Source organism: Sus scrofa, chromosome 14, assembly GCF_000003025.6.
Source record: "Sus scrofa isolate TJ Tabasco breed Duroc chromosome 14, Sscrofa11.1, whole genome shotgun sequence".
NCBI classification, from domain to species: Eukaryota; Metazoa; Chordata; class Mammalia; order Artiodactyla; family Suidae; genus Sus; species Sus scrofa.
In genome coordinates this window covers 60,332,651-60,357,118 of record NC_010456.5, presented here as the reverse complement: position 1 = coordinate 60,357,118, position 24,468 = coordinate 60,332,651, and the positions used below count along the sequence as shown (strand labels likewise).

At 43.1% G+C, this 24,468-nt stretch overlaps 2 protein-coding genes and 1 long non-coding RNA gene across 4 annotated transcripts in view; 1 reads left to right on the top strand and 2 right to left on the bottom strand.

The window, feature by feature from the left end:
- Positions 1-3,699, bottom strand: part of NUP133 (nucleoporin 133) — a 51,533-nt gene extending 47,834 nt beyond the window's left edge. Inside the window, exons 1-2 of one of the 2 annotated variants that reach the window (XM_001928164.7) lie at positions 3,384-3,699; positions 814-932 (exon numbers count right to left, since the gene is read on the bottom strand). In XM_001928164.7, the coding sequence (XP_001928199.1) occupies positions 814-932; positions 3,384-3,565 (301 nt within the window). In that variant the 5' untranslated portion in view covers positions 3,566-3,699. The remainder of the gene's footprint in view (positions 1-813; positions 933-3,383) is intronic. The other variant, XM_021073899.1, reaches the window with a different exon arrangement.
- LOC102162612 lies at positions 3,792-8,150 on the top strand. The gene is made up of 3 exons (XR_307553.3): positions 3,792-3,881; positions 6,040-6,102; positions 7,306-8,150. It is a non-coding gene; the product is annotated as an uncharacterized LOC102162612 (long non-coding RNA).
- ABCB10 (ATP binding cassette subfamily B member 10) overlaps positions 10,836-24,468 on the bottom strand; it is a 36,391-nt gene continuing 22,758 nt past the window's right edge. Inside the window, exons 7-13 of the mRNA XM_021072390.1 lie at positions 23,108-23,203; positions 21,785-21,994; positions 19,013-19,092; positions 17,618-17,798; positions 15,257-15,300; positions 13,185-13,219; positions 10,836-12,705 (exon numbers count right to left, since the gene is read on the bottom strand). Of these exons, the coding sequence (XP_020928049.1) occupies positions 12,474-12,705; positions 13,185-13,219; positions 15,257-15,300; positions 17,618-17,798; positions 19,013-19,092; positions 21,785-21,994; positions 23,108-23,203 (878 nt within the window). The 3' untranslated portion in view covers positions 10,836-12,473. The remainder of the gene's footprint in view (positions 12,706-13,184; positions 13,220-15,256; positions 15,301-17,617; positions 17,799-19,012; positions 19,093-21,784; positions 21,995-23,107; positions 23,204-24,468) is intronic.

The following is a 24,468-nucleotide window of genomic DNA, read 5'->3' as shown; positions in this document are numbered from 1 at the left end:
AAGCTAAAATTTTTAGATGGGAAAAGAAAATATAATATATATTTAAAACAGGAACAATGCATGACAGAGATTAGTGGAAATTTAATTGTCTTAATTGCATCTGAAGATCCCATGGACTTATAGGCAAGATGTGCTAGTTCACACTGATGAGAAATATTCCTTCTTGTAGAGTGGAGTACTTTAAACTGACTGTCATTCACAGTATGACATATGTTTTATATCACGGTGCATTCATGCACAATTTAAATAAAATAAGCAAAATGAGAAGCGCTCTGATATTTTGCAATCTGTCACTAAACTGATTTCAGTCACTGCCTGCAGTTTGAAAAATACTATTCCAGAACATGGCAGGGTGCTCTGAACTTTGCTCTGCCAGTCACGCCAGCTCTCATCCTTAGCAGTCTTTCTGAAGCTTGTGGTGACTGCACCTTCCAAACTTCCTCTAATTCTCTGCCAGAAGAATGGAGGCAAAACTTTATTTTACTGCATTATCAAACCCATTAATGCGAAGCAGTACTTTTTTGGATTTTTTAAAAAGGTAAACTTCATATACTCAATCAACTTTTGAGTTGGATTGAGTCTTGCACACACAGTACATACAACCATAAACACTTACTTTAATTGTGCTAAAATGAACTCATTCTGCTTCTCAAATTTATCATATTTCTCAATTACAATGTAAACTCTAACAGGCTATCTATTTCTCCCCACTGAAATGCAGGTATACCAGACGAAGCACAAACTTCAATCTCTGTGCCAGACCTAGGCTTCGCTTTGAATTGCTAATAGAGGCAAATGGAAAATGACACCCACCTTCAGCCAATGTTAGGGCTTCCATGATTTTAACAGGGAGAGAAGATCCAAACGTTTTCACATCATAGTTCACAGACTCAGTTATGGAGTGGTGTGGGAATATGCGTGTAGGTGTTCCTCTAAAAAAATGAGACCATGTTATTTCACCCACACCTTAAAATATTCCATTATCCATTACAATTTTTATGATTATATTTTCACAATAAAGAAAAAATATCTTTGATAAGCACAAAGAAAGACGAAGTATAAAACTCTGGCTCATGTATACTGTGTAGTTAAATTTATTGTTCATTAAAAAAAGACTGACAGGATCTAGGAATACTTGGCTTCAGATTTTTATCTCTACTAATTAGATGCATGATCTATTCATGTAAACTCTTTATAACTCTGCTTCCTCAGCTGTGAAATAAGTTTGAACTAGAGCAGTGTTTTTCAAATTATAGGTCATTTGGGGGGGTCTCAATCAACATTTCTGAAAAACAGAATATAGACTTTATCATACATTGTGGTCAAAAAAGTTTTACAAACATTGGGTTAGATTAACTTCCCATCAGATCTGGAATTAAAATAATCTACTAACTCTATATAATCCAAATCAAGAAATTAAATAGGGTCGTGAGTAGATGCTATTTCCTGGTCAACAACAGATGTGGCAGTAGAAACTATATTTCCTTCTCTCTTTTTTAACATTCACAGAAAAATAGTGTCAATTTATCAGTATAAAACATATTCTACGTCTTATCACAGGATTAAACAAGGAGATGCAGAGAGTAGTTGAGAGCATTGTTTCCTGACAGAGTACTACAACAAAGGTTTTTCTTAAAGGATCACCAAAAGGTAAGATGAAATTTTTTAAAAACAAAGTGTGACTTTTATGCACTGATTTTTCTCAAAAGGAGTAGAAAACAATGACAAGGCCACCACTAAAAGAGCATTTGTAAAATGCAAAAGAGGATTATTAAAAAGGATACAGGGTAGTCTCTAAAAATCATTTCTCCTTTAAAGTACTGCAAACTTCTTGGAGTTCCTGTTGTGGCTCAGTGGAACCGAATCCGGCTGGGAACCATGAGGTTGCGGGTTCGATCCCTGGCCTTGCTGAGTGGGTTAAGGATCCGGCCTTGTCATGAGCTGTGGTATAGGTCGCAGATGAAGCTCGGACCGGCATTGCTGTGGCTCTGGCGTAGGCTGGCGGCTACAGCTCCGATCCGACCCTTAGCCTGGGAAACTCCATATGCTGCCGATGCAGCCCTAGAAAAGACAAAAAGACAAAAAAAAAAAAAAAAAAAGTACTGCAAACTTCTATAGATAAATCTTAACTATAAGTTCAAAACCCAAAATTACCATTTTCTTGGAGTTCCCGTCGTGGCTCAGCAGTTAACGAAATGACTAGCATCCATGAGGATGAGGGTTTGATCCCTGGCCTCACTCAGTGGGTTAAGGATCTGGTGTTGCCGTGAGCTGTGGTGCTGTGGTGTAGGTGGCCAATGCAGACGCAGCTTGGATCCTGCGTTGCTGTGGTTGTGGTGCAGGTTGGTGGCTACAGCTCCTCCAATTCAACCCCTAGCCTGGGAACTTCCATATGCCTCAGGTTCAGCCCTTTAAAAAAAAAAAAAAAAAATTACCACTTTCTTGAAGAGGAAAATTCACTTTTGATAGAGGAATTCAAAGGAAATCACTCAAGAAACATGACAGCATGTTCTAAAATTTCAGATTAATTATGAAAGGGGGGATGCAGAGCATGGTTTCAGGAGTGATGCGGATTGGTGTGCCATGCTTTTATTTGGTAACACAACTACTATTCTTTTTTTTGTCTTTTTTCAGGGCCACACTAGAGGCATATGGAAGTTCCCAGGCTAGGGGTCGAATCTAAGCTGTAGCTGCTGGCATACACCACAGCCATGTCAATGCCAGACCCTAGCGGCGTCTGTGACCTAAACCACAGCTCATAGCAACTCGGGATCCTTAACCCACTGAGCAAGGTCAGGGATGGAATCCACGACCCCATGGTTACTAACCCGGTTCATTATGGCTGAGCCACAAAGGGAACTCCTGACACAACTGCTCTTCTTATTTCACTGTTTATGGAAAGCCTTTTCCCTATTAATATAGCCACAAAGTTAACTTCTGTAGCTAAAATATCTTTAATTACCAATTAGCAAATATTAATGGCACTATGTTAGGCATATACAATGATTTTGCAGGGTTTCAGGTCCCCATTCCCACCATCACTTTACATGTGAATTGTAGCATTTCATACTGCCTCCTTTCGAAAGCTCAGGTCAGGTATCATTTTCTCCATTTCAGATGAAGAGGTCCTAAGTGACCTACACCAGGCAGATCACAGAGTACTAAGTGAGGTACGTAGCCACTAAATCAAATCCAATTGTTCTTTACCTACATACAAAGGTAATTTCAAGAAAAGTGCAAAGCGAAGAAGTGATGAATTCGAGTGAGGCTGAAATAAAAAGCAAGGGTGGCGGAGGCGTCCCCCATGCCGTCCCCGGTTCCAGTGGCTTCTGGAGGTCAGTGAGCCTATCGGTCGCCGAACTAAACCAGGGACGATCACTTACCGCGAGCTCACCGAGCTACGACGGCCGACGGGCGAGAAGAGCACCGGGGAGCTGACCGCAGACCCCAGGGCCAGACCCTTCCTGCTGGTAGCCCGGGGTGTGGAGCCTGGCCCGACTCCCCCCAGAGGTCCCCTACGAGCCCCAGGCCCCGGGGTCCGCGGAGACGAGACGGCCGGGAACATGTTGGAAGAGAGAAGCGACAAGAAACGCGCGTTGCCTCCGCGGGGCTGAAGCTTGAACACCTGCGGGGCGGGGAAGGCACACGGTGATGACGTTAAAACGCAGCGCCAAGCCGCGGGGCGTGTCCGGGATGGCGGGAGAGACCAGGCAGGGCACTCTGTGATGACGTCAAAGCGCAGCGCCAAGCTGCGGGGCGTGGCCGAGGCGGCGGCCTTTGGAGGGCGAGAGGTACCAGATGTGAGTGCCCAGCGGATCGCACGAGTCCGAGTTTCCCGGGAATGAACCTAGGAAGCCTGGTGCCCTTCTCGAGTCCCACAGGTGGGGCTGACCCTCCAGTAGCTGGAACGGAAAGCATCTGCACGCTGGCTTTTCCTGAATCTCTGGGGAAATGAAAAGTGTTCCTTCCCTGGTCCAAGCTGAGAAGGGAGAAAAACTGTGAAGTGTTTACATGTTATTCTCTATGTCATTTTCCCATTCAACTCTTAACAGTCTCATCCACGCTAGTGACGTCACAAGTCCTTGTCTCTAACCAGATCCTGCTCAAAACCCACAGGCTTCTAACAGCTGCCTAATGGATGCTCTCACCCGATGTCCTGCACTCTCCTCACCATCCACTCCTTGAAAGCTGGTTTCATGTTTTCTTTGGGACCCCTATCTTACTCCCAACTCTGCCCCATTTGGTAAAACTGGCCAGTTGCCAAGGCAAAAAAAGAGCTCTGTCCTAGGGTCATTGTTCACACTCACCTACACAGTAACATCCTGGTACAGGGCACTCCTGAGTGTCTCTACTAGAGCCACATCTGCGCTGCCTCTGCTCTGGTTCAGGTGCTCACCTTTTCCCTCTTTTTTAGCCTTTCTTCTCTTCCTCACTCTCTCTCTCTTTTGGTCCTCTTGCCTCTGTGTAGTCTTATAATGCTGTCCTCCCTGCTGCCATCCTAACGAATTAAGGCAAACCAGAGAATGCTCTTGGACTTTTAAATGCTCTGGTGGCCCACTTATACCCATGCGTAATTTGGGCTAAGCTCCCTTGAAAGGTTCTTTGTGATTTAAATCTGGCTGGCTCTTAGGTCCCTAGTCTAATTCCACCAATTCTCACTTGCACTCTACAGTCCAAGAGTGAAAACCCATATCCCTTTCCAGTGCCCTGGCATGGTTTTTTTTTTTTTTGTTTTTGTTTTTGTTTTTTTTTTTTGCCTTCCCTTCCCCATTGCCCACAAGCGGCTGCCTCGTACATCTTCTTACCTCAGTGCTGTCTTCTCAGGGCAGCCTCCCACAGGTCTAAGTATCCCTTTATCCTTTGCCCCCCTGTGCTCCTACATGGAGGCTATTTATAGTATTTTTACCCTGCATAATAGTAGTTTATCTTACATCTCTCACATAGCTCCATTTGAATGTCTTAAGAGCTCTTACCTTTGTGCACACCATAATGAAACCAGTAGAACACATTCTCAGAACTTAGTAAAGTGTAGATTTTTCTGTCTCGCACAGAAAGAATTCAGCTAAGAGTCAAAGTGGCGGGTAAGGGAAGAGTTCAGTTAGTACAAGACGCTTGGGAGAAATACAAGTGGGTGAGCAAGGGAGTGCTGCATCCAGAACTACAGTTTTATAATCAAAAGAGGGAGGAGAAGACCACTTTCTTATTCTTGAGTAGACATCAGGCTTCCATCATCAGCTCCTTCTCCATGTTGGGCAGGGGAGTTTTACTATCCCTACATGGTCAAACTAGGACTGTCATGGTGCACTGGAAATGATCAAAAAGGCAGTAAACAGATATTAAATATGGTAAATCATCTCAGTTTCAGTATAATGTCACCTTTCCCTGTATTTTTGTTTTTAGTGTGCGCAGAAAAGCATGTCCTAGGAATCATTAACTTATTGACTTCACTGGGCAGGACATAGGTCTCGTGCCACCATTGTTTTATTGTTTGGGGCATGTCTTCATGCTTCTCTTGCATGGCTTTCTTGAGTGATCATTAATTTACTGGGGTCTTCTATACTTTTTTTCTACTTCCAACCCCCTAGTGGAATTAACTATTTAATCACCTACTTTGTGCCTTTACTCTGTCCCTATCAATAACAGGGACATAGATTTTCATTAAATATTTGTTGAAATAGGGAATGGCTAAGTAAACACCGGCATAGACATATGTGGGAGACCACAATGTGCGTGTTAGTTGTTGGCATTTCCCCGAAGAAGCCATCCTTTTGGGCACATCGATAGCACCTGGGAGTCATTTCAAAGGTGATAGAGGCCAGCTACTTCGCTCCTTCTTCCTTTAGGTTTATAACCCACTTTGCCCCTCGTTTTTGTGTCTTATAGCTTTTATAGCCCTGGGCATTTCCCCCTCATTTAATTCTCACTGGAGGGATTGGGGTGTGAGAGTAGTCATGTGTGAGAGGGTATCTGTGTTCTTGGGTTTTGTTGGACTGGTTAGTGGTTTGCCCACCGTCCAGTTATAAAAGTTGCTGTTTGCAGGATATGGAACAACTCGCCAGCACCTTGTACTCAGAATAACTGCCCTGGTTCTATTGAAGGAGGGTGAGTAGACAGCACGCCAAGTCCTTCCTTCCTTTATTCTGGAGTCGTTAAGTACCTACATGTGCCAGGCTATGTGCAAGGCTTATACCTGTAAGCAAAGCAGACAGGGGCCCTGCCCTCATGGAGATCACAGGCTAGTAAGAAAGACAGGTACTGAACAAATGAATACAAAGTTAAGTACACAACTACAAGTTGAGATGTGTCTATGAAAGAAAAGAGCAGAGTCTCTGATAGAGAATGACTAGGGCACCTGATTTTGGAGGAACATCCATGAAGTCCTCCAAGAGAAAGTATGTCTGTGCTGAGACTTGCAGTCAACCAGGCAAAGCACAGGAGGAAGAGTGTTTGGAGTAGTGGGTCCTCAGGCAAAAGTCCCAAAGCAGCAAAGAGCTTGGTGCAGACCAGGAACTTTGAACCAACAACCAAACAACTTGTCAAGTGACTAAAACTGGAGGAAATTAGAGAAATGAGGGCCCAGGAAGAACTTGTAGACTCAAACAAGATCCTAGAGAAGAAAGGGAGCATCCTCAAGCTAGGTAAAGAGTTTAATAAGGGATCATTGGGGGAGTTCCTAGCATGGCGCAGAGGAAACGAATCCCACTAGTATCCATGAGGATGCAGGTTCGATCCCTGGCCTCACTCAGTGGGTTAAGGATCTGGTATTGCTGTGGCTGTGGCATAGGCCGGCAGTTACAGCTCCGATTCAGTCCCTAGCCTGGGAACCTCCATATGCTGCAAGCACAGCCCTAAAAAGCAAAAAAAATAAAAATAAAAATAAAAATAATCCTTAAAAAAGACGATTAGGGATTGTATAGAGTCCTGAGGCTCCTAAAAACAGATGAGTCAAGAAAGGATAAGGTCACCAGGACCTGAAAAACGGCCAGCTACCAGAGCCGTGGCTTGAGTCAGGAGATGCAGCCAACTCAAGGCAACACAGAAGGAAAGGGACTGGGGAGGTAAGTAGTGCAACCTCGCCGTTCTGCCTCCTGCCATCTCTGGAGGCCAGAGTGTGAGGGAGAGCGTATTTGTATCATCCATGGAGGTCTAGCTCCTGGGTATACAGTGGAGAAGACAGTTGGCACAGAAGATATTTTGGATACGCGCTTTGAGGCAGCACAAGTGCTTCTTTGTCTCTCCTCAGTGTTTAACCTTTTCCTGGTAGCTACCATTCCCTTATTTATCTTTTTATCTTATTTTATCTAGATATCCAGAAGCAAGGCCAATGCAGTGCAGCGGCTCTCCAATCTAAGCACACATCATTACCTGGAGGGCTGGCTGAGCCCCACTCAGCATCTGACTCATTGGGCTGAGGCTTGAGAATTTGCAGCTTTTCTAACATTTGCATCTTGCAGATGTTATTGATGCTGCTGTCTTTGGGTATTTTGATACCTACTGTGTAGTAATTGAGGGATGTATAGACCCTGGAGTTAAATGGGACTTGCTTTAAATCTCACCTCTGCTATTTGACAATGTGGCACCTCTTTGAGCATCTGTTAAATTGCTAATAGTGGCCAATTGTGAGAATTAGAGAACACAAATATCACTACACGAGGATGTGAAAAAGCACACAGTAGAAAGGCAAGAAAGCAGAAGAAAAAGTATTTCCAATAAAATACTATTCTTTAAAGAAAATCAGTAGAACGCAAGCTACCCCAATAGAAAAACTGGAAATATATGCAGGGCACGAACTGGTGCGAGATCAAAGGCTAGAAATGACCAAAAACACATGACAAGGTCTTAAACTTACTAGTAATTAAAGAAATAGAAATTAACCACCCATCAGCATTGTTTGCCTATGGAACTAGCAGGAATGTTTTAAAAAATGAAAACATCTCATGCTGAAAACGCCGTGGGGAAAGAGGCCCTATAGTATATCCTCCTGGTTGGATTATGAATTATGGGTCTTTCAAAAGGAAAATCTATCAAAAAGCCTTATAATTTGTATATGCTCTTTAAACTTGGCCATGCCACTTTTAAAAATTTATCTGGGAGTTCCCGTCGTGGCGCAGTGGTCAACGAATCCGACTAGGAACCATGAGGTTGCGGGTTCGGTCCCTGCCCTTGCTCAGTGGGTTAACGATCCGGCGTTGCCGTGAGCTGTGGTGTAGGTTGCAGACGCGGCTCGGATCCCGCGTTGCTGTGGCTCTGGCGTAGGCCGGTGGCTACAGCTCCGCTTCCACCCCTAGCCTGGGAACCTCCATATGCTGCAGGAGCAGCCCAAGAAATAGCAACAACAACAACAACAACAAGACAAAAAAAAATTATCTGAAAAAAGTCAAAGAAATCATAACAGATACAGAGGTAGTATTGCTTATGACAGCCAAGAATATAGTAAGATTAATGTCCAACATTAGATTTATAGTGTTTTCACATTACAGAATGCTATATGGTTAAAAAGAATACATGTGGATGTGTGTAAAGAATACTTAAGGATGTGGGGGAAAAAAAAAGCAGATTGGCTCAAAATTACTATGTCAAATATAAGCCTGTTTTTGTTTTATTAGAAGACCTCACAAGTAGAGCATGAGTGTGTGAGCTGCTCAACCTGTAGATGTGCTTCCCTCTGCACAGCCTTCCTAAAACTCAGCCCTGCAGTGAAGGCCAAACTGGGATGTGGAACGCATGGGTGCCAACAACAACAGGAAGGCTGCCCCAGTTATCTCCTGCAGATGTGGTAGAATTGTTAGAATTACATTCTCAGCAACACAGTAATTATGCCCTTCAAATGGAAAGGCCGGGCACAGAGAGCTCATTGTGGGAGTTGTCCAGGCCCAGTCATTTCCAAGTTAAGAAGGCATGTTGTTTCCATTAGTTCTGGGGTCTGAAAAATTTTTCTGTCGAGGGCCAGAGAGGAAGAGTCTCTGGCTTGCAGGCTGTACAGCCTTTGTTGCTCTGAGTGTGGCTATGTTCCAATAAAACTCTACTTATGGACACTGAAAATTGAATTTCATGTAACTTTCATGTGTTATGAATTTCTTTAATCATTTAAAACTGTAAAAACCCTTAGCTTGAAGGCCATACAAAACAGGCAGCAGGTCACAGCTTGTGGACTCCTGCACTAGCTTTGTGAGGGAGGCCAGCCAGCACCCAACACAGAACCTAACAAAAGAGACAATGCTCAGTAAATGATTATTGAAGGAGTGGAATGGAGATTATCACCTAAATTCTGCAATGCCTCAGATGTAAAAACATGTAGAAAAACAAACACCCCACAAAGAACATTTACAATGCAGCTCCCACCTACTTCTTTCATTAACATACTTAATGTTTTAAAACATTTACATTTGTTCTCATTTATTTTCTAACAGCTTTGGCACTTTTATAGAGCAAAATGGATTTCCCCAGTGGAACCCTGCTTTATAAATCCCTGCATGCACAAGGAGTTCCCATGTGGGTTAGTGGTTAAGGAACCTGGCTGGGACTCGTGAGGACTCAGGTTCGATCCCTGGCCTTGATCAGTGGGTTAAGGATCTGGTGTTGCTTTGAGCTGTGGTATAGGTTGCAGACGTGGCTTGGATCCTGCGTTGCTGTGGCTGTGGCGTAGGCCAGCAGCTACAGCTCCGATTCAATCCTTAGCCTGGGAACTTCCATATGCCACAGGTGTGGCCCCAAAAAGACTAATAATAATAATGGTTTAATTTGTGATTATTTCCTGGGAATCAGGCCCAAGGTCAGACCTCACACAGAGAGGGACCTGGGGGAGTTGACAACAAATGCTAATAAGCTCATTAATGTGACATTTTATCTTCACATGCAGGCGTTCACATGATTTTGGTTTTCTTTTTGCTCATTTTCTACATCACTTACATGAACACACACCCTCCAATGGCTCCCACGCACACAGAATGAAAGCTAAGTTTTCCCACATGATGTTGACGGCCCATGGTCCAGCTCTACCTAATTCTCTGGTATCTTCCTATCTATAGCATCAATGCTAAATTACCTTACAACTAGCTTTGGCTTCTTTACTCATTTGTCAATGGGGATGATAGGTGTTTATTTAAATTACAGGGCTGTCAAAGTACCAAATGTGGTTATGTGCACACACTCTGGAAACAAAAATATGGCAGCAAACACAATGTTAGCTGTGACATTTAGTCACAGAGGTGTTGTAACTATTTTAATTTTTCTATACCTGGCCTTTCCTTCTGAACTAGAAGCTTCTGGAGGGTACATGCTATGCCTTACTCATCTGTCATCAACTCCACAGCTCAGTTCCCCGTCTATAGTGGTGACAGGGGATGCTTCCTTACTGTACTGAAGAAACAGAATGTTTATGAACAGAATGTTTATAAATAACAAACAAGTGAGGACATTAAAAATCTTAGATTAGGAGGATAGGAATGGAACTCATAATTATTCTCACTTTTCTATATTTGTAATGTTTTTTTATTCTTGAATCTTCAAAAATTAGCTAAATTCTAGTAAGAAGCTGAATGTTAATAGAAAGTTTTGGAGTTCCCGTCGTGGCTCAGTGGTTAACGAATCTGACTAGGAACATGATGTTGTGGGTTCAATCCCTGGCCTTGCTCAGTGGGTTGGGGATCCAGCTTGCTGTGAGCTGTGGTGTTGGTCGCAGATGCAGCTCGGATCCCGCGTTGCTATGGCTGTGGTGTAGGCCGGCGGCAACAGCTCCGATTAGACCCCTAGCCCGGGAACCTCCATATGCCACAGGTGCAGCCCTAAAAAAGACAAAAAAAAAAAAAAGTTTTACGAGAAGTGACACACACAGATAAAGTTCACTATAAATTTTAATCCATGATATAAAATATTATCAAAAGACACAATTGAACATCTTGCATTAGAAAATAAAATGATCAAATTCAATTTTGTTAATTCTTCTATGGCACAAAGAGATTTCCCTCAGATTCAACCCAGTAATTTTGTTTTGTTTCCTTTCTGAAAACTACATCATAGTAGTAAACCATGAAGACGACAAGTAAAACTTGTTAAAATGATTGTCACAGGTGTACTGCTTACTAATTCAAAGAACAATGAATTCGTTTTATTCATTAATAAATTCCCTTACGTAGAATGAAATGCAATACTCCATGCTTATCATGAAATAGTGGTTTCTTCTTCCAGTATACTCAGGAAACTAATACTTAGTACATGAGAAAACTTTCATTTTAATCACATCAACATAGTTACTTCTTAGGTTCTGATGTTATCAATGTAGAAAAAGTACATTTTCTTGAGGCATCAGCAAATTACAAGCACTGATGTGAAATATGGCAAATTCAGTGGCTGTTGGCATTGATTTAGGGATTTTGAGACATTTAGGTGAATAAAAACTATAACCAAATTAAAAAAAAAGGTTATGTTCTCTTTTCAGGAGAGTAACGGGCTCTTAAGGTTTCTTGATATTCTGCAAAATAGCAAGAACATCTAAGCGTTCTTCAAATGTTTTAAAAAGGTTGAAAATTATAGTTATGTTAATAATTTTGGATTGTAGCCTCAATGAATGAAATTTCAAAACTATTTAAATGACTGATAAAAAGCTGTAAAATTTGGCTAGGAATTATAAACTTTCTAAAGATAATTTTTAGGATATATACCTTCAGACAAAAGTGTAAAATTCATTTTTACATCTTTCTTGATAATACCTGGCAGTTCATGCCTTGCTTTCCAAAGTATTCACAGAGACAAATATGTGAACAATGAAAACAGAAGTTTTCATGTTCAAAAGATGGGGTTTCTTCCCTTTTTCAAATTCATCAGGCTCTCATGTGCCAAAAATGTTGAAAACTGCACACATTCAAACACAGTCTCATCCCAGAGGAACATATATTCCTAAACTTTAATATCTTTGAAGACAGAGGAGATGGGAAATATAAATATTTCCTCCTTGCCATGTGAGTAACTACTTCTGTAAATGTGTGTGTGCCAAGTTTGCTTTATGAGATTATCAGGATAAAATAAGGGATTAGATTTTCACCTTCTATTATGCTAGCTGGCAAAATGAGACCAGATGTAGGTAGAATACTACCAAGCGATTACACAGTGATTGGTAAACTGGCCTAAAATAATTAGGCTTTTTATTTATAATTCCCTTTTAAAAGCTGTCATTTGACAATAGCTTCAATTTATAACAGCAGATAAAAGAATGAGGTGCCATGCTGTATTAATTAAAATATTCCAAGATAAAAGTACAAAAACATGAAAATAACTTCAGTGCTCTAGACATTTAGAAAGTTACAATTATTAAAACTCTTGAGAACAGGTACATCTCAAAACAGTATTTTACAAACTTTGGAAAAAAATAGGCAGATTTCAAATAACTTGAAGTATGATTTACAGATTTCACATAGCCTGAGTTTTTTCCCCCCTGCAATGCTGCTTTGCTTTAAAGTTTACCAGTAATTGCTTCTTTATGCTGAAATAAAACTCTGTTTGTTCATTAATTTCCTGTATATCCCATCTGGTTTTGAGAGCAGCTCTTCATGTTTCCCACATTCAGTGATTCTTCCCTGGTCAAGAACAGCTACCATATTTGCATTCTTGATGGTGGACAGACGATGGGCGATAATCAACACTGTTCTTCCCTCCATCAGTCGATCCAGAGCTTGCTGTACAAGGTACTCATTTTCAGCATCCAGTGCACTGAAACCGTAAAACCCACAGGAAAGCAAGATGTCAGTGCCACGCATGCTGTTCACGCGTGTACTTCCCGGTGCATGTACAGTAGTAATCACAAGTAACAGCGATTTTTCACTGTGATCAAAACTACAACTTCTTGGGTCAACTATGTATATTTTGTATTATAAAGCTTCTATATAAAAAAGAAGCTTTGGACCCTTGATCTCCATAGAACGACTGCCATATAAGTAAAAAACCATTTTGCAGAGTTGCCAACTAGAATCATCAGGGATTAACTATAAATGTCTGAATTGGAACCAGAATCCTCTCTATTCATGATTCATTCAGCCTGTTCACTGCCTCACCACTGTCTTCATCAATTCAGACTCCATCACTTTAAAGAGTAAGCCCTTCTCAGCTGTATTGCTTGAAGTAACAGAATAATGGGTTTGAGGTAAAGGAAGGATTGGATTTAATACAAATACTCATAAGGATATCCTCACCTGGTTGCTTCATCTAGGAGAAGAATTTTGGGATTCTGAAGAAGGAAAAACATTCAAAAGAAAAGAAAACAATTTTGTTAGAAAAACACAAAGTCGCAGTAATAAAAATAAAGTACTGATACATAGTACAACATGGATGGCCCTTAAAAATATTGTGCTGAATGAAAGGAGCCAGACACAAAATGCCAACTAGTGAGTTCACTGATAATGAGATGTCCACAACAGTCCCCTCTGTCCAGGGGGAAGGTAGATGCGTGGTTACCTGGGCCTGGGGTCAATGATCGAGCAACTGGATACTCTCTACGGTGCAATTTTATCCTGCTGGTGAATCAACTAACTGTGAAGTGGGATCTAAAGTCGGTAAGATGGAGTCTAGACTCTTGTGGTCCTGCTTATAGTTTAGTTAAAAGTAGTACACACAGAACAGAAAAAATGAGAGTAAGCCAATGTATCCAACACACTGATTTCTAGAAATCTGTGCCTAGAAATCTGTCCACAAGAAATGGAAACATACCCACACAAAAACCTACACACTATTCACTCAGAGTATTGCTATTCACAACAGCCCCAAACCAGAAACAACTCAAACCAAAAAAGTCATCAACTGGTAAACAAATTGTGGTCTATCCACACAAAAGAGGAAAGTACAGATACTTCCTACAACAAGGAGGAACCTCAAGACTATGCTACTAAAAGAGGATAGATGCAGAAGAACACATCTTGTCAGATTCCATTTATCTGAAATGTCCAGAAAGCCAACTCCAGACAGAAAGCAGATGAGTGGCGGGCTGGGAATGGGGAAAGGTTGTAAATGGAGGTCAAGGTGATAGGCATGCTCTGAAACTGGATTGTACGATGGTTGCGCAACTCTGTAAATATACTAAAAGTCACTAAAAAGTAGTTTAAAACTGGTGGATTTTATGATATGTAAATTATGCTTCAATAAAGCTGCTTAGGAGTTCCCGTCGTGGCTCAGCGGTTAACAAACCCAACTAGGAACCATGAGGTTGTGGGTTCGATCCCTGGCCTCAGTGGGTTAAGGATCTGGCGTTGCCGTGAGCTGTGGTGTAGGCCATCGGCTATAGCTCCAATTCAACCCGTAGCCTGGGAACCTCCATATGCTGTGGGTGCGGCCCTAGAAAATACAAAAAAAAAAAAAAAAAAAAAAAAAGCTGCTTAAAATATCACTTCTATGTTGGAGGAGAATAGTTTTATAATAAAGGGGAAGGTTATCATTTCCTAAACAATACAATGTCTATGGCTTTCAGTTTCTCCCTTTCCTCTTAGGCATCTTCCTTAAGTATTTCAAGTTCGTACTATTCAGTTCAGTAGCTGATTTTAGCTTATAAAGTAAGCTTACTTGTATTGTTCTGATATTTTGATATAATCACTGTTTCACCAGCTAGACTGACTGCTTCTTTTCATCTTTTTTTTTTTTTTTTCTTTTTAGGGCTGCACCTGCGGCATTTGGAGGTTCCCACTAGGGGCTGAATCAGAGCTGCAGCTGCTGGCCTATGCCACAGCTACGACAACACCATATCTGAACTGCATCCCTGTGGCAACAAAGGATCCTTAACCCACTGACAGGACCAGGGATTGAACCCACATCCTCATGGATGCTAGTCGGGTTCTTAACCTGCAGAGCCAGAACAGGAACTCCTACAGTGACTTCTCCTTTTTTTTTATTATTAGTACTCAATTAATTTTATTATACTTATAGTTGTACAATGGTCATCACAACCCAATTTTATAGCATTTCTATCCCAAACCCCCAGCGCACCCCTGCACCCCCAACCAGTCTCTTTACTGATTTGACTGCTTCTTGATCAAAGACCCATGTGTTAAATTTTCCTCCCTCTGATAACCCTAGCACAGTGCAGGGCTGCCAATACCCAAGAAATACTTGTCAAGTTTAGACAACAGGTACTCAGTGAAACTTACAATCCAACAGAACTGTCAGCTGTATCCCTGCCTGCCCACCAAAAAAAAAAAAAAAAAACAGGGAAAGAGTACAAACAGCAGGTCTCATTAAAAACAAGCCAAAAGCCCCAGCCAAGTGGCTTCAAGCTTACCTTAAGCAGAGCACGGGCAATTGCAATTCGCTGTTTCTGCCCACCTGACAAAGATAATATATATTTTTAAATTGAAAACCTTAACAGAAATTCTTGGTAATAAGCTTTCCTAAGCCATGTAGCAATCTGAAGGTAGCTTCTCTCAGTTAATCATAGTTGAGATAGACAGAGAACAGAAGCCTGTGTTTTAAATACGTTCTTTCCTCATCAATCTCGAGATTAATAGTAACAATACTTATTATAGTTTTCATTGAGGAATTCCTATGTTCCAGGCATTTCCTAAATGCATTTCACGTATTACGTCAATCTCAAAAACAAGCCTATGAAGTAGATCCCATAATGATTCCCATTTTACAGATGAAAAACTGAGGCACAGATAATCTGGGCAAGGCCTTGCAGCTGGTCAGCAGCAGAGCCAAGGTCTGAACTACACAGTGGGCTGCGGCTGTGCTTTTAACCACATGCGTACTGTCTCCCTAACAGTGTATCTTATGTGGCAGAAAATAGGACACTCAAAAGACAGTTTCAGAGCAGTACTGAAATGGACAGCAGCGGAAGCCATCAGGGAGCTGGGATGTGTGATTCTGCTGCTCTGCCTCAGATGCTACTCGATGCTTCCATCCTCACGTTAGTCTCTTTTCCTTTCCTGCCCCCGTGAACAGATGGCATGGGCAGTAGTTGCTGTGTGTGTATATGAAACTGGGGGCAATGAGTAGAGTAAGCCACTCGAATCCCCCCTTTCTAAAACTTAAATTCTACTAAACAAGGGAAAAAACTGGGGAGGGGTGCAAATGTGAGGATGCAGGAGGACAAGTGATAATTCCCTTTCCCACTTCTGTCACACCACCCTCCTCTCCTCCAGGTTACACTGGTAAGTCTCAGGGAACAGCAACCAGAACTCATTCCTCCCAACCCATTTAATGTTAGAATACTCAATCCCATTTTTGGTGAAGAAAACGTTCCCTTTGATTGATTTTGTTGACTAAACATACTTATTGTAGCAGTTGATGGATATTACCTTATTTCATCTAAAAGAAGTTAGTCATTTAAACAAGTGTGTGGTGCTGCTCAAAGCTGCCCTCAAACAGGCAGCCCCATCAGGACCCAGACAGGGAAGCCCTTTCCTCCTGAACCTCTTTGATGGGTGAGGGTCTGAGCACTCGGGGTGGGTGGGTAGAGCAGTGGGCAGAGGGCCCGGCCAGCTCAGAAAACCCTCAGGGGTGCCCACAAGCACATGGGGGTCACTGCGAGATGTCTGCTCTTCCTCCCAGGGAGGAGGTGATGTGTCATAGGGTAGAGCTGGCAGCTCCCAACCCAGCTCCTGGCCTGGTCATTTCAGCACCGGCAGCTCAAACTGGTGCCCTGCCTGATGCAAGAGCAGTTCTATTTGCGGACCTTCCTCATCTATCAGAAACATGTTCCAGCTACTGCTATAGTTTAAACAAATCATACACAATCAACTCAAAGCTCTTTTGTGTCAAGCTGTCTGTGGCCTGAGTTGAACCAAGAACTTGAGAGCTGGAAGGGCTACGGCTACAGTCCAACCTGGCAGCCTTCCCACTGACATGGAGACATCAGTCTCTGCTCACACACTGCCAGGGACAGAGAGCACATCGTGAAAGGAAGCACATTTTAGTATTAGCAATTCAAAAATCTGTTTCACCACAAATTTACTTCTCTATCCACTGGTCCCACTTCGGCACTCAAAGGCAACTTTCCCTCCTGGAAATATGGCCCCGGAACACAATCCGTGGAGAGAGCTTCGACCCCACAGGCAGCAGTGATGGTACGGCTCCCTGATCCCTGTTCATCCAAGACAGGGCGCTTCCACCTGTGCCAGGCCCGGCCCGCCTGTGCACCTCCTCAAGCTAAGAATGGGTTTAGTTTTAAGAGGGTTGTTAAAAGAGGACTATGTGGTAGAGACCACATGTGGCCCATAAAACCTGAAACCTCTCTGGACCTTTACAGAGCAGCCTGTCACTCTAGGGCTGCATATACATAACCTCTGGAGCAGGGAATAAAAAACTGCTCCTGGTTCAGTCTCCGCCTCCCTGGAAAAACTACCTGTCACACGGTGTCTGTCTTATTTCCTACAATAACACATCTTTTCTCAGATGAGAAAAGGTTGCAGTGGCTGAGTTCTACTCAGTGGGACATCCAGGGGGAATCTGGAAACGCCTTTGGGGTAGAAAGGAAACTGGGGAGCTGTCTACATATGAGAGAGAATCTAGAAATGAAAAAGGTTAATTTCACAAACTCTAAGCACAGATGCTAAATTAGAAAATGATACTGTAATATGAAATGACTGTTTGGTCTTTTGGAACAGATAATTTTTGCTACAAAGTGGTAACAAAAAGGTACCTGAAAGGAGAACCCCTTTTTCTCCAACCACAGTGTTGAATCCTTGAGGGAAATTGTGGATGAAAGCAGCTGCGTTGGCTACACTAGCCACTTTCTCTACCTGCTCAGCCGTCACCAAGGAAGGGTCATCTGCACCATAAGCAATGTTCTCCGCAATTGAGCAAGAAAACAAAATTGGTTCCTACAAATTGGAAATAAAACATAATTTACCGCAAATTTCAAAACAGATTTCAAACATCTAGAAAATATAGCGCAGCTCAGCAGAGTACTCATATCTAAGAAATCGTTAAACTGCTCCCAGAGAACATACACTATTTGTTGGTTCTATGTCCTCATTCTCCATAAATTCACTCAGTTGGCAGTTAAACAATTCATGTATTGCCACGAGCAGGAGACCCCACACTGCAGGAGCCTGCCTGGTGCCTGGCATACAGCAGGTGCTCCATAAATGCAAGCCCTCCTTCTTGAGGAAGACCCCCGGCCTGTCTACAATTTCCAGCTACCTGCTGCCAAGAACAATGGGAGAATCCATCCCTATTACAGAGCAGAGGGAACATGGCCTCAGACAGAACTACTCTGTGGGGTGGTCCTAAAAAGCAAACAAACTTCCAGCTTCTTTTCTCCTACCCTAATAAGGATGCTGCCGCCCTACCATTATCTTCCAATCACCGAGCCAAGCCCATCACTGCCCCATCTGCCCCTCAACTGGGGCGGTGGATCTGCAGGGAAGCTCATTGGGGAGTGGCTCAGAAGTGGGGGAAGGTTTCCCTTTGTCTGCTGTGCACAGCCTAGCAGTAAAAATATAAACAGCTGTGTCAAAATTCCCCTGCACCAAGTGGACTTCTGAAAACAGCCTCAGCAAAGAGACCATATATCACTTTGCTGTACAACAGAAATTATCACAACACTATAAATCAACTAGACTTCAATAAAACTTTAAAAAATGAAAAAGACCACATTACATTCATATTCTTGAAATCTCCAGCTTCTTGGCAAGGGGACCCTAGCTCTTGCCATCATCCTTGCTTGCTTATCCCTGAAACTCTTTATGTAAAACAGCAGACCAGTTAGTAATGAAAATGGGAACTGGGCAAGAGTCAGTAGAAGCTAAAAAGTTGTATCATTTTCTCCCCAGTCTTCTAGACTATCTGTATTACAAAGTAATGTCAGTTCTCAGCATGTGATAAAAGTCAATGTTTCAAGTGGTTAAAATGTTTCAAGTTTACTTCAGGAAACAGCACTATTTACAAACCTAAATGACCTGCCCTGTAAGATAGTTTAATATATCTGGAAAGCTTCCATTCCTCTCTTTTGAGAGGCTCAAGACCAAGAGAAAAGCAAATGACAAAAGCAACCTTAAAGAAAATGTAATAAAATGGAGCCCTCTCCTTCTACCTGACTCACTGTCCCAATCTTGGACCTCAGCCAGACTGGATTCAGCTGACGGATGTCCTGGCCATCGAGACTGATAGTTCCTTGTAGAGAGAGAAAGGGAGAGAATCACTGGGTGTCATGGGGCCAATGATGGATGTAAACACAGAAAAGATCTTGTGAGAAAATCCCAGACTCAGTTTTCTATAGATTAGAAGTATACTCAAAATCTCTAAACAGAATCTAAAGCTAACATATTTCAAGAAATTTCAGAGGAAAAAGGAACATTCTGGATGGTTCACGCCTACCATTCCCCTGCAGTGGTCAGACCACTAGCCCACCTGCTTCCCGTCCTGTGTAAATGCAGCTGGAGGAGAGTCTGTTACCTGCAACCTAGAATCTGACTGATGCTGTGGCAGAGCTTTTCATGGTCAGATGTAACTGAGACCTTCACTAAGAGAATTAATGCCACACCTTGTGGAAATTCAATAATGCTTTGTGATTATGATGAGAGGAATGAATGTAAGAAACCCCATTCCTTCTCAGTTAGTTAGGTGTATGCAGCTTTCAACTTACATAAAAACTGTGAAAACCTGAGCCTTTTTTTTTTTTTTTTGTCTTTTGTCTTTTTAGGGCTGCACCCACGGCATATGGAGGTTCCCAGGCCAGGGGTCAAATCAGAGACATAGCTGCTGGCTTATGCCACAGTCACAGCCAATTTGGGATTCGAGCCACATCTGTGACCTACACCACAGATCATGGCAATGCCGATCCTTAACCCACTGAGCGAAGCCAGGGATCGAACCCAAGTTCTCATGGATACTAGTTGGTTTCGTTAACCACTGAGCCACGACAGGAACTCAAGAGTTCCTGACTTAAAAAGTGTAAGTGATCCAATAAAACAAACAAACAAACAGAAAAGAAAAAAAATCATGGACTTGGAGAATAGACTTTGTGGTTGCCGAGGGGGAGGGAGTAGGATGGACTGGGAGCTTGGGGTTAATAGATGAAGACTATTGCCTTTGGAATGGATAAACAATGAGAGTCTGCTGTGTCGCACTGAGAACTATGTCTAGCCACTTATGATGGAGGATGATAATGTAAGAAAAAAGAATCTATATATGTATGTGTAACTGGGTCACCATGCTGTACAGTAGAAGATTGACAGAACATTGTAAACCAGCTACAAGGGAAAAAAACAAAAATCATTTTTAAAAAGTATAAGTGACCTATAGGCTACACAGGCATGAATTTAAGTGAAACTGCTTTTTCCTTGATTTATTCACTGTGATATAGAAACTTAGAGATAATATTTTGACTTGATTTGCATCCCCTTCACTGGGATTTTTCTAAACTCAGAATTTTATAGCAAGTAGAGGGTGAACCAAGGCAGTGATTCAGAGACAAATACTGTAGTAATACCCATTTTAACATGCTTGGCAATTCTGTAGATCAAGATCTGCAAGTCAAATAATTATCTGGCACATAACTGGCTCTCATCGTTTTAACCAAAAAGACCTTAAGACATACTCTTTAAATTCATGTTTTTACCAAAAGTTGTTTTCTTGCTGAGAAACATCACTGTTTTCTTAATTCAAAAGTAAATCAAGGAGTTCCCGTCGTGGCGCAGTGGTTAACGAATCCGACTAGGAACCATGAGGTTGCAGGTTCGATCCCTGCCCTTGCTCAGTGGGTTAATGATCCGGCATTGCCGTGAGCTGTGGTGTAGGTTGCAGACACGGCTCGGATCCCGTGTTGCTGTGGCTCTGGCGTAGGCCGGTGGCTGTGGCTCCGATTCGACCCCTAGCCTGGGAACCTCCATATGCCACGGGAGTGGCCCAAGAAACAGCAAAAAGACCAAAAAAAAAAAAAAAAAAGTAAATCAATATATGTAGACTATCTTCTCCAAGCTCTGATATAAAGAAGGATATCAAGGAGTTCCCTGATGGCACACTGGGTTAAGGATCCAGTGTTGTCACTGCAGCGTCCTGGGTCGCTGCTGTGGTGCAGATTTGATCCCTGGCCCGGGAATTGCTGCATGCCTCAGGCATGTCCAAAAAAAAAAAAAAAGAAAAACAAAGAGAAAAAAAAGAGAAAGATATCAACTTTGTAACTATGTGTGGTGGTAGATGCTAAGGAGACACACTGGTCATTTTGCAACATATACATGTATTGAATCATTATGTTGTACACCTGAAATTAGTATGTTACATGTCAATTATCTCAATTTTAAAAAGATAGAGGTAAAATAATGTTTTCTTTGCTTTAAAAGATACCATTGTCCGGTTAAAAATAAAATAAAAAGGAAAATGAGAAAATCGGTAAGAAAACCTTTACTACTTCATACAGCTACAATGGAGTGGTGGCACAGGTACGAATCACTGCCAGGCTTCCCATGTGTACTAGAGTCGCAGGCAGAAGGGGTCAGAGGGCTGCCTGGGAGCCCAGGAGCCGGCCTGGGAGCTCCTGCTCTGTGCTGCTGCTGTGGGCCAGGGTGCCCAGCAACACCCAAGGCATCAGGAGATACCAGCACGGGGTGAAGGTGTGTGTGGGGAAGGGGGTGGAATGCAGGGAGTCACTGGACTTGAAGGGGTCAGACAACACATATACAACGGGCCTGCCAGGCCTTCTGCACCAGCTGTCAGAGCCCAAAAAGTGAAACATCTGCCTAAGGGATTTCCTTCTTGGGCACAAACCCTCTGGCGTTCAGAACGCTCACACCACAAGGTCCTGCCAGAATCCAGTCCTTTCTCAGGCTCAGGAATCCTCCCATCCTACACTGTGGTGAACACTTACCAGAAATGGGGTCATACAACCTCAGCAGGAGGGAAATCACTGTTGATTTGCCAGAACCACTTGGGCCAACTAGCGCCGTGACTGATCCTGAAGGGATTGAAAGGCTGAAGTCCTGGAATATGGGCACCTCTGGGCGAGCTGGGTAGGCGAAATGCACGTTCTTGAACTCCAAAGCACCCTGGAAGCTTTTCTCATTTAAAACAACCCCGTCTGAAACACAAGATGGAACACTAATTATTCAGCACACTATGCTCTCACACAGCTGAGTGTGGATGGCCTGTTGGCTGTACTCTCACTGGGCAAGTCAGAGGAGGCCTCCACCAGCTTCCCTGAGCCTGCTTTTACAGAGACAAGGTGCCATACACCTGCCATCTTGTTCGAGTCTCACAGCCTTCAGAGGCAAAGTCCCTGTCTTACTGACAGGACACTGAGGCTCAGAGACCCCACCCTACCTGCTTACAAGCCATGCACAGAGCTCTTGGCCTTGTAGCAGTCCGGGTTTAACCTGTGCCACTGCTTCTGTGTCCCTTAGGTCTACACTTCATCTTACTGACTCTAAATAATCATTTTGCGAGAATAATGGTGAGTAGGTGGGTGCTGCCTAACAATGAGAGGGATCAGAAGTCTGTTCTGTCCTGGCACCACTTTGCTGCTGACCTAGGAGAAGATGCTCAGTCTCTCACAGCTGGGCTTATTTCTCCTAGCCTGTCACACTGGAGAATACTGGACACTCACTTCCTGACCCAGGGCTAACCAACAATGTCCCAGGAGTCAGTGAGTCGTTGGGAGGAGTGACTATTCACAGCCACTTTCCCCAAGCCTCGGCTAGTTGGCCCAGGCCACACAGCTCCCCAGGGGAGCTTCCAGGGGAGCAGCTGCGGAAGGAGTTTACTCCAGCCAGTTAACCAGCATCCTCCAGCCCACCCCTAAACCAAGGACTTGAAATGCTTTTATGTTTGATCCCTCTTCCCTTCCTCCTGCCACCCCCCCACCTCCAAGTCAAAATCACTAAGGAAGACAAAGCTGGTGGACTGGCCTGGGACCTTTCTATTTGTACCCCTGAGCTGCACTCACTTCTGTCCTGCTGTTTGTAACAAATTACCTGCTGGGGGGTCAACAGTGGCTGCACACTGTGTGGTTAGTCCCCATAGCAGCTGTCTTCCCTCACCGTCCGCCCCTCTGATGGCCCTTTCCCTGTCATGTGGAAAGGGCAACGGCCTGATCATGCTCATCCTTCACAGGTAGGGCAGGAAGCTGGTCTAACTGTCCAAAACCACATATGTTTAATCCCAAGGACAAAAAGCAAACCCCTTTGAGACTCACCATTGAAAGGAAGCTTAGGTTCTCTCTCAAGGAGCTCCCAGAGGCGTCCCCCAGCACCCAGTCCTTTCATCAGCTCTGAATAGAAAGAGCTCAGACCTGAGGATGAGAAGCAAAGCCACACACATCTATCACTGATACCAGGAAATGGCCCTCTGGGAATAGTAAAAATAACCTGCTTTTAATATAAAATCTCTTACTTTCAAAAAAGGATTTCAGGAGTTCCCGTCGTGGCGCAGTGGTTAACGAATCCGACTAGGAACCATGAGGTTGCGGGTTCGGTCCCTGCCCTTGCTCAGTGGGTTAACGATCTGGCGTTGCCATGAGCTGTAGTGTAGGTTGCAGACGCGGCTCGGATCCCGCATTGCTGTGGCTCTGGCGTAGGCCGGTGGCTACAGCTCCGATTCAACCCCTAGCCTGGGAACCTCCATATGCCGCGGAAGCGGCCCAAGAGACAGCAACAACAACAACAACAACAACAACAACAAAAGACAAAAGACAAAAAATAAAAAAATAAAAAAAAAAAAAAAAAAAAAAGGATTTCAAGCAACTACCTGGGAATCCATCAGAATCCCCTCTGTCTCATACCCTTGTTTTCCTTTGGCTTCTCCTCCACCAATTTCATTACTTCTAATAAGGATTTAATGTTGATCATATCAGGGAATTTATAAATACACAGTCATACTAATCAACCCCTGAATTAAAATCACACGGTTACACAGAAAGACTACGTAGTCAAAAAACAGCAATACAAATAAAATATAACACTTACCCCATACTTATTAAAAGGAATATAAAGTACCCTAATAGTCATTTTAAAGACACAGCCACAAAATCAAACCCTCATAAAACCCTCCTTTCAGACACTCAACAAGTACAATTTTTACTAGGCCAGAAATTGAAAAGAAATTTGGTAATAATATTTCAACAATCTCTTTTTTTCTTTTTTTTGGCCATCCCATGGCATATTGAGTTCCCAGGCCAGGGATCAGATCTGAGCTGCAGTTGCAGCCTAAGCTATAGCTTCGGCAATGCTGGATCCTTAATCCACTGTTAGGCTGGGGATCGAACCTGCATCCTAGCACTCCCAAGATGCTGCCAATCCTGTTGTAGCACAGTGGGAACTCCCAATAATCTCCCTCTCTCTCCCCCCCCCTTTTTTTTTTGCTTTTTTTTTGCTTTTCAGGGCCACACCTGTGACACATGGAGGTTCCCAATCCAGGGGTCAAATGCAAGTTACAGCCACTGGCCTCCACCACAGCCACAGCAACACAGGATCCAAGCCATGGCTGCAACCTTCATGGAAGCTTGTGGCAATACGGGATCCTTAACCCACTGAGTGAGATCAGGGATCAAACCTGAAC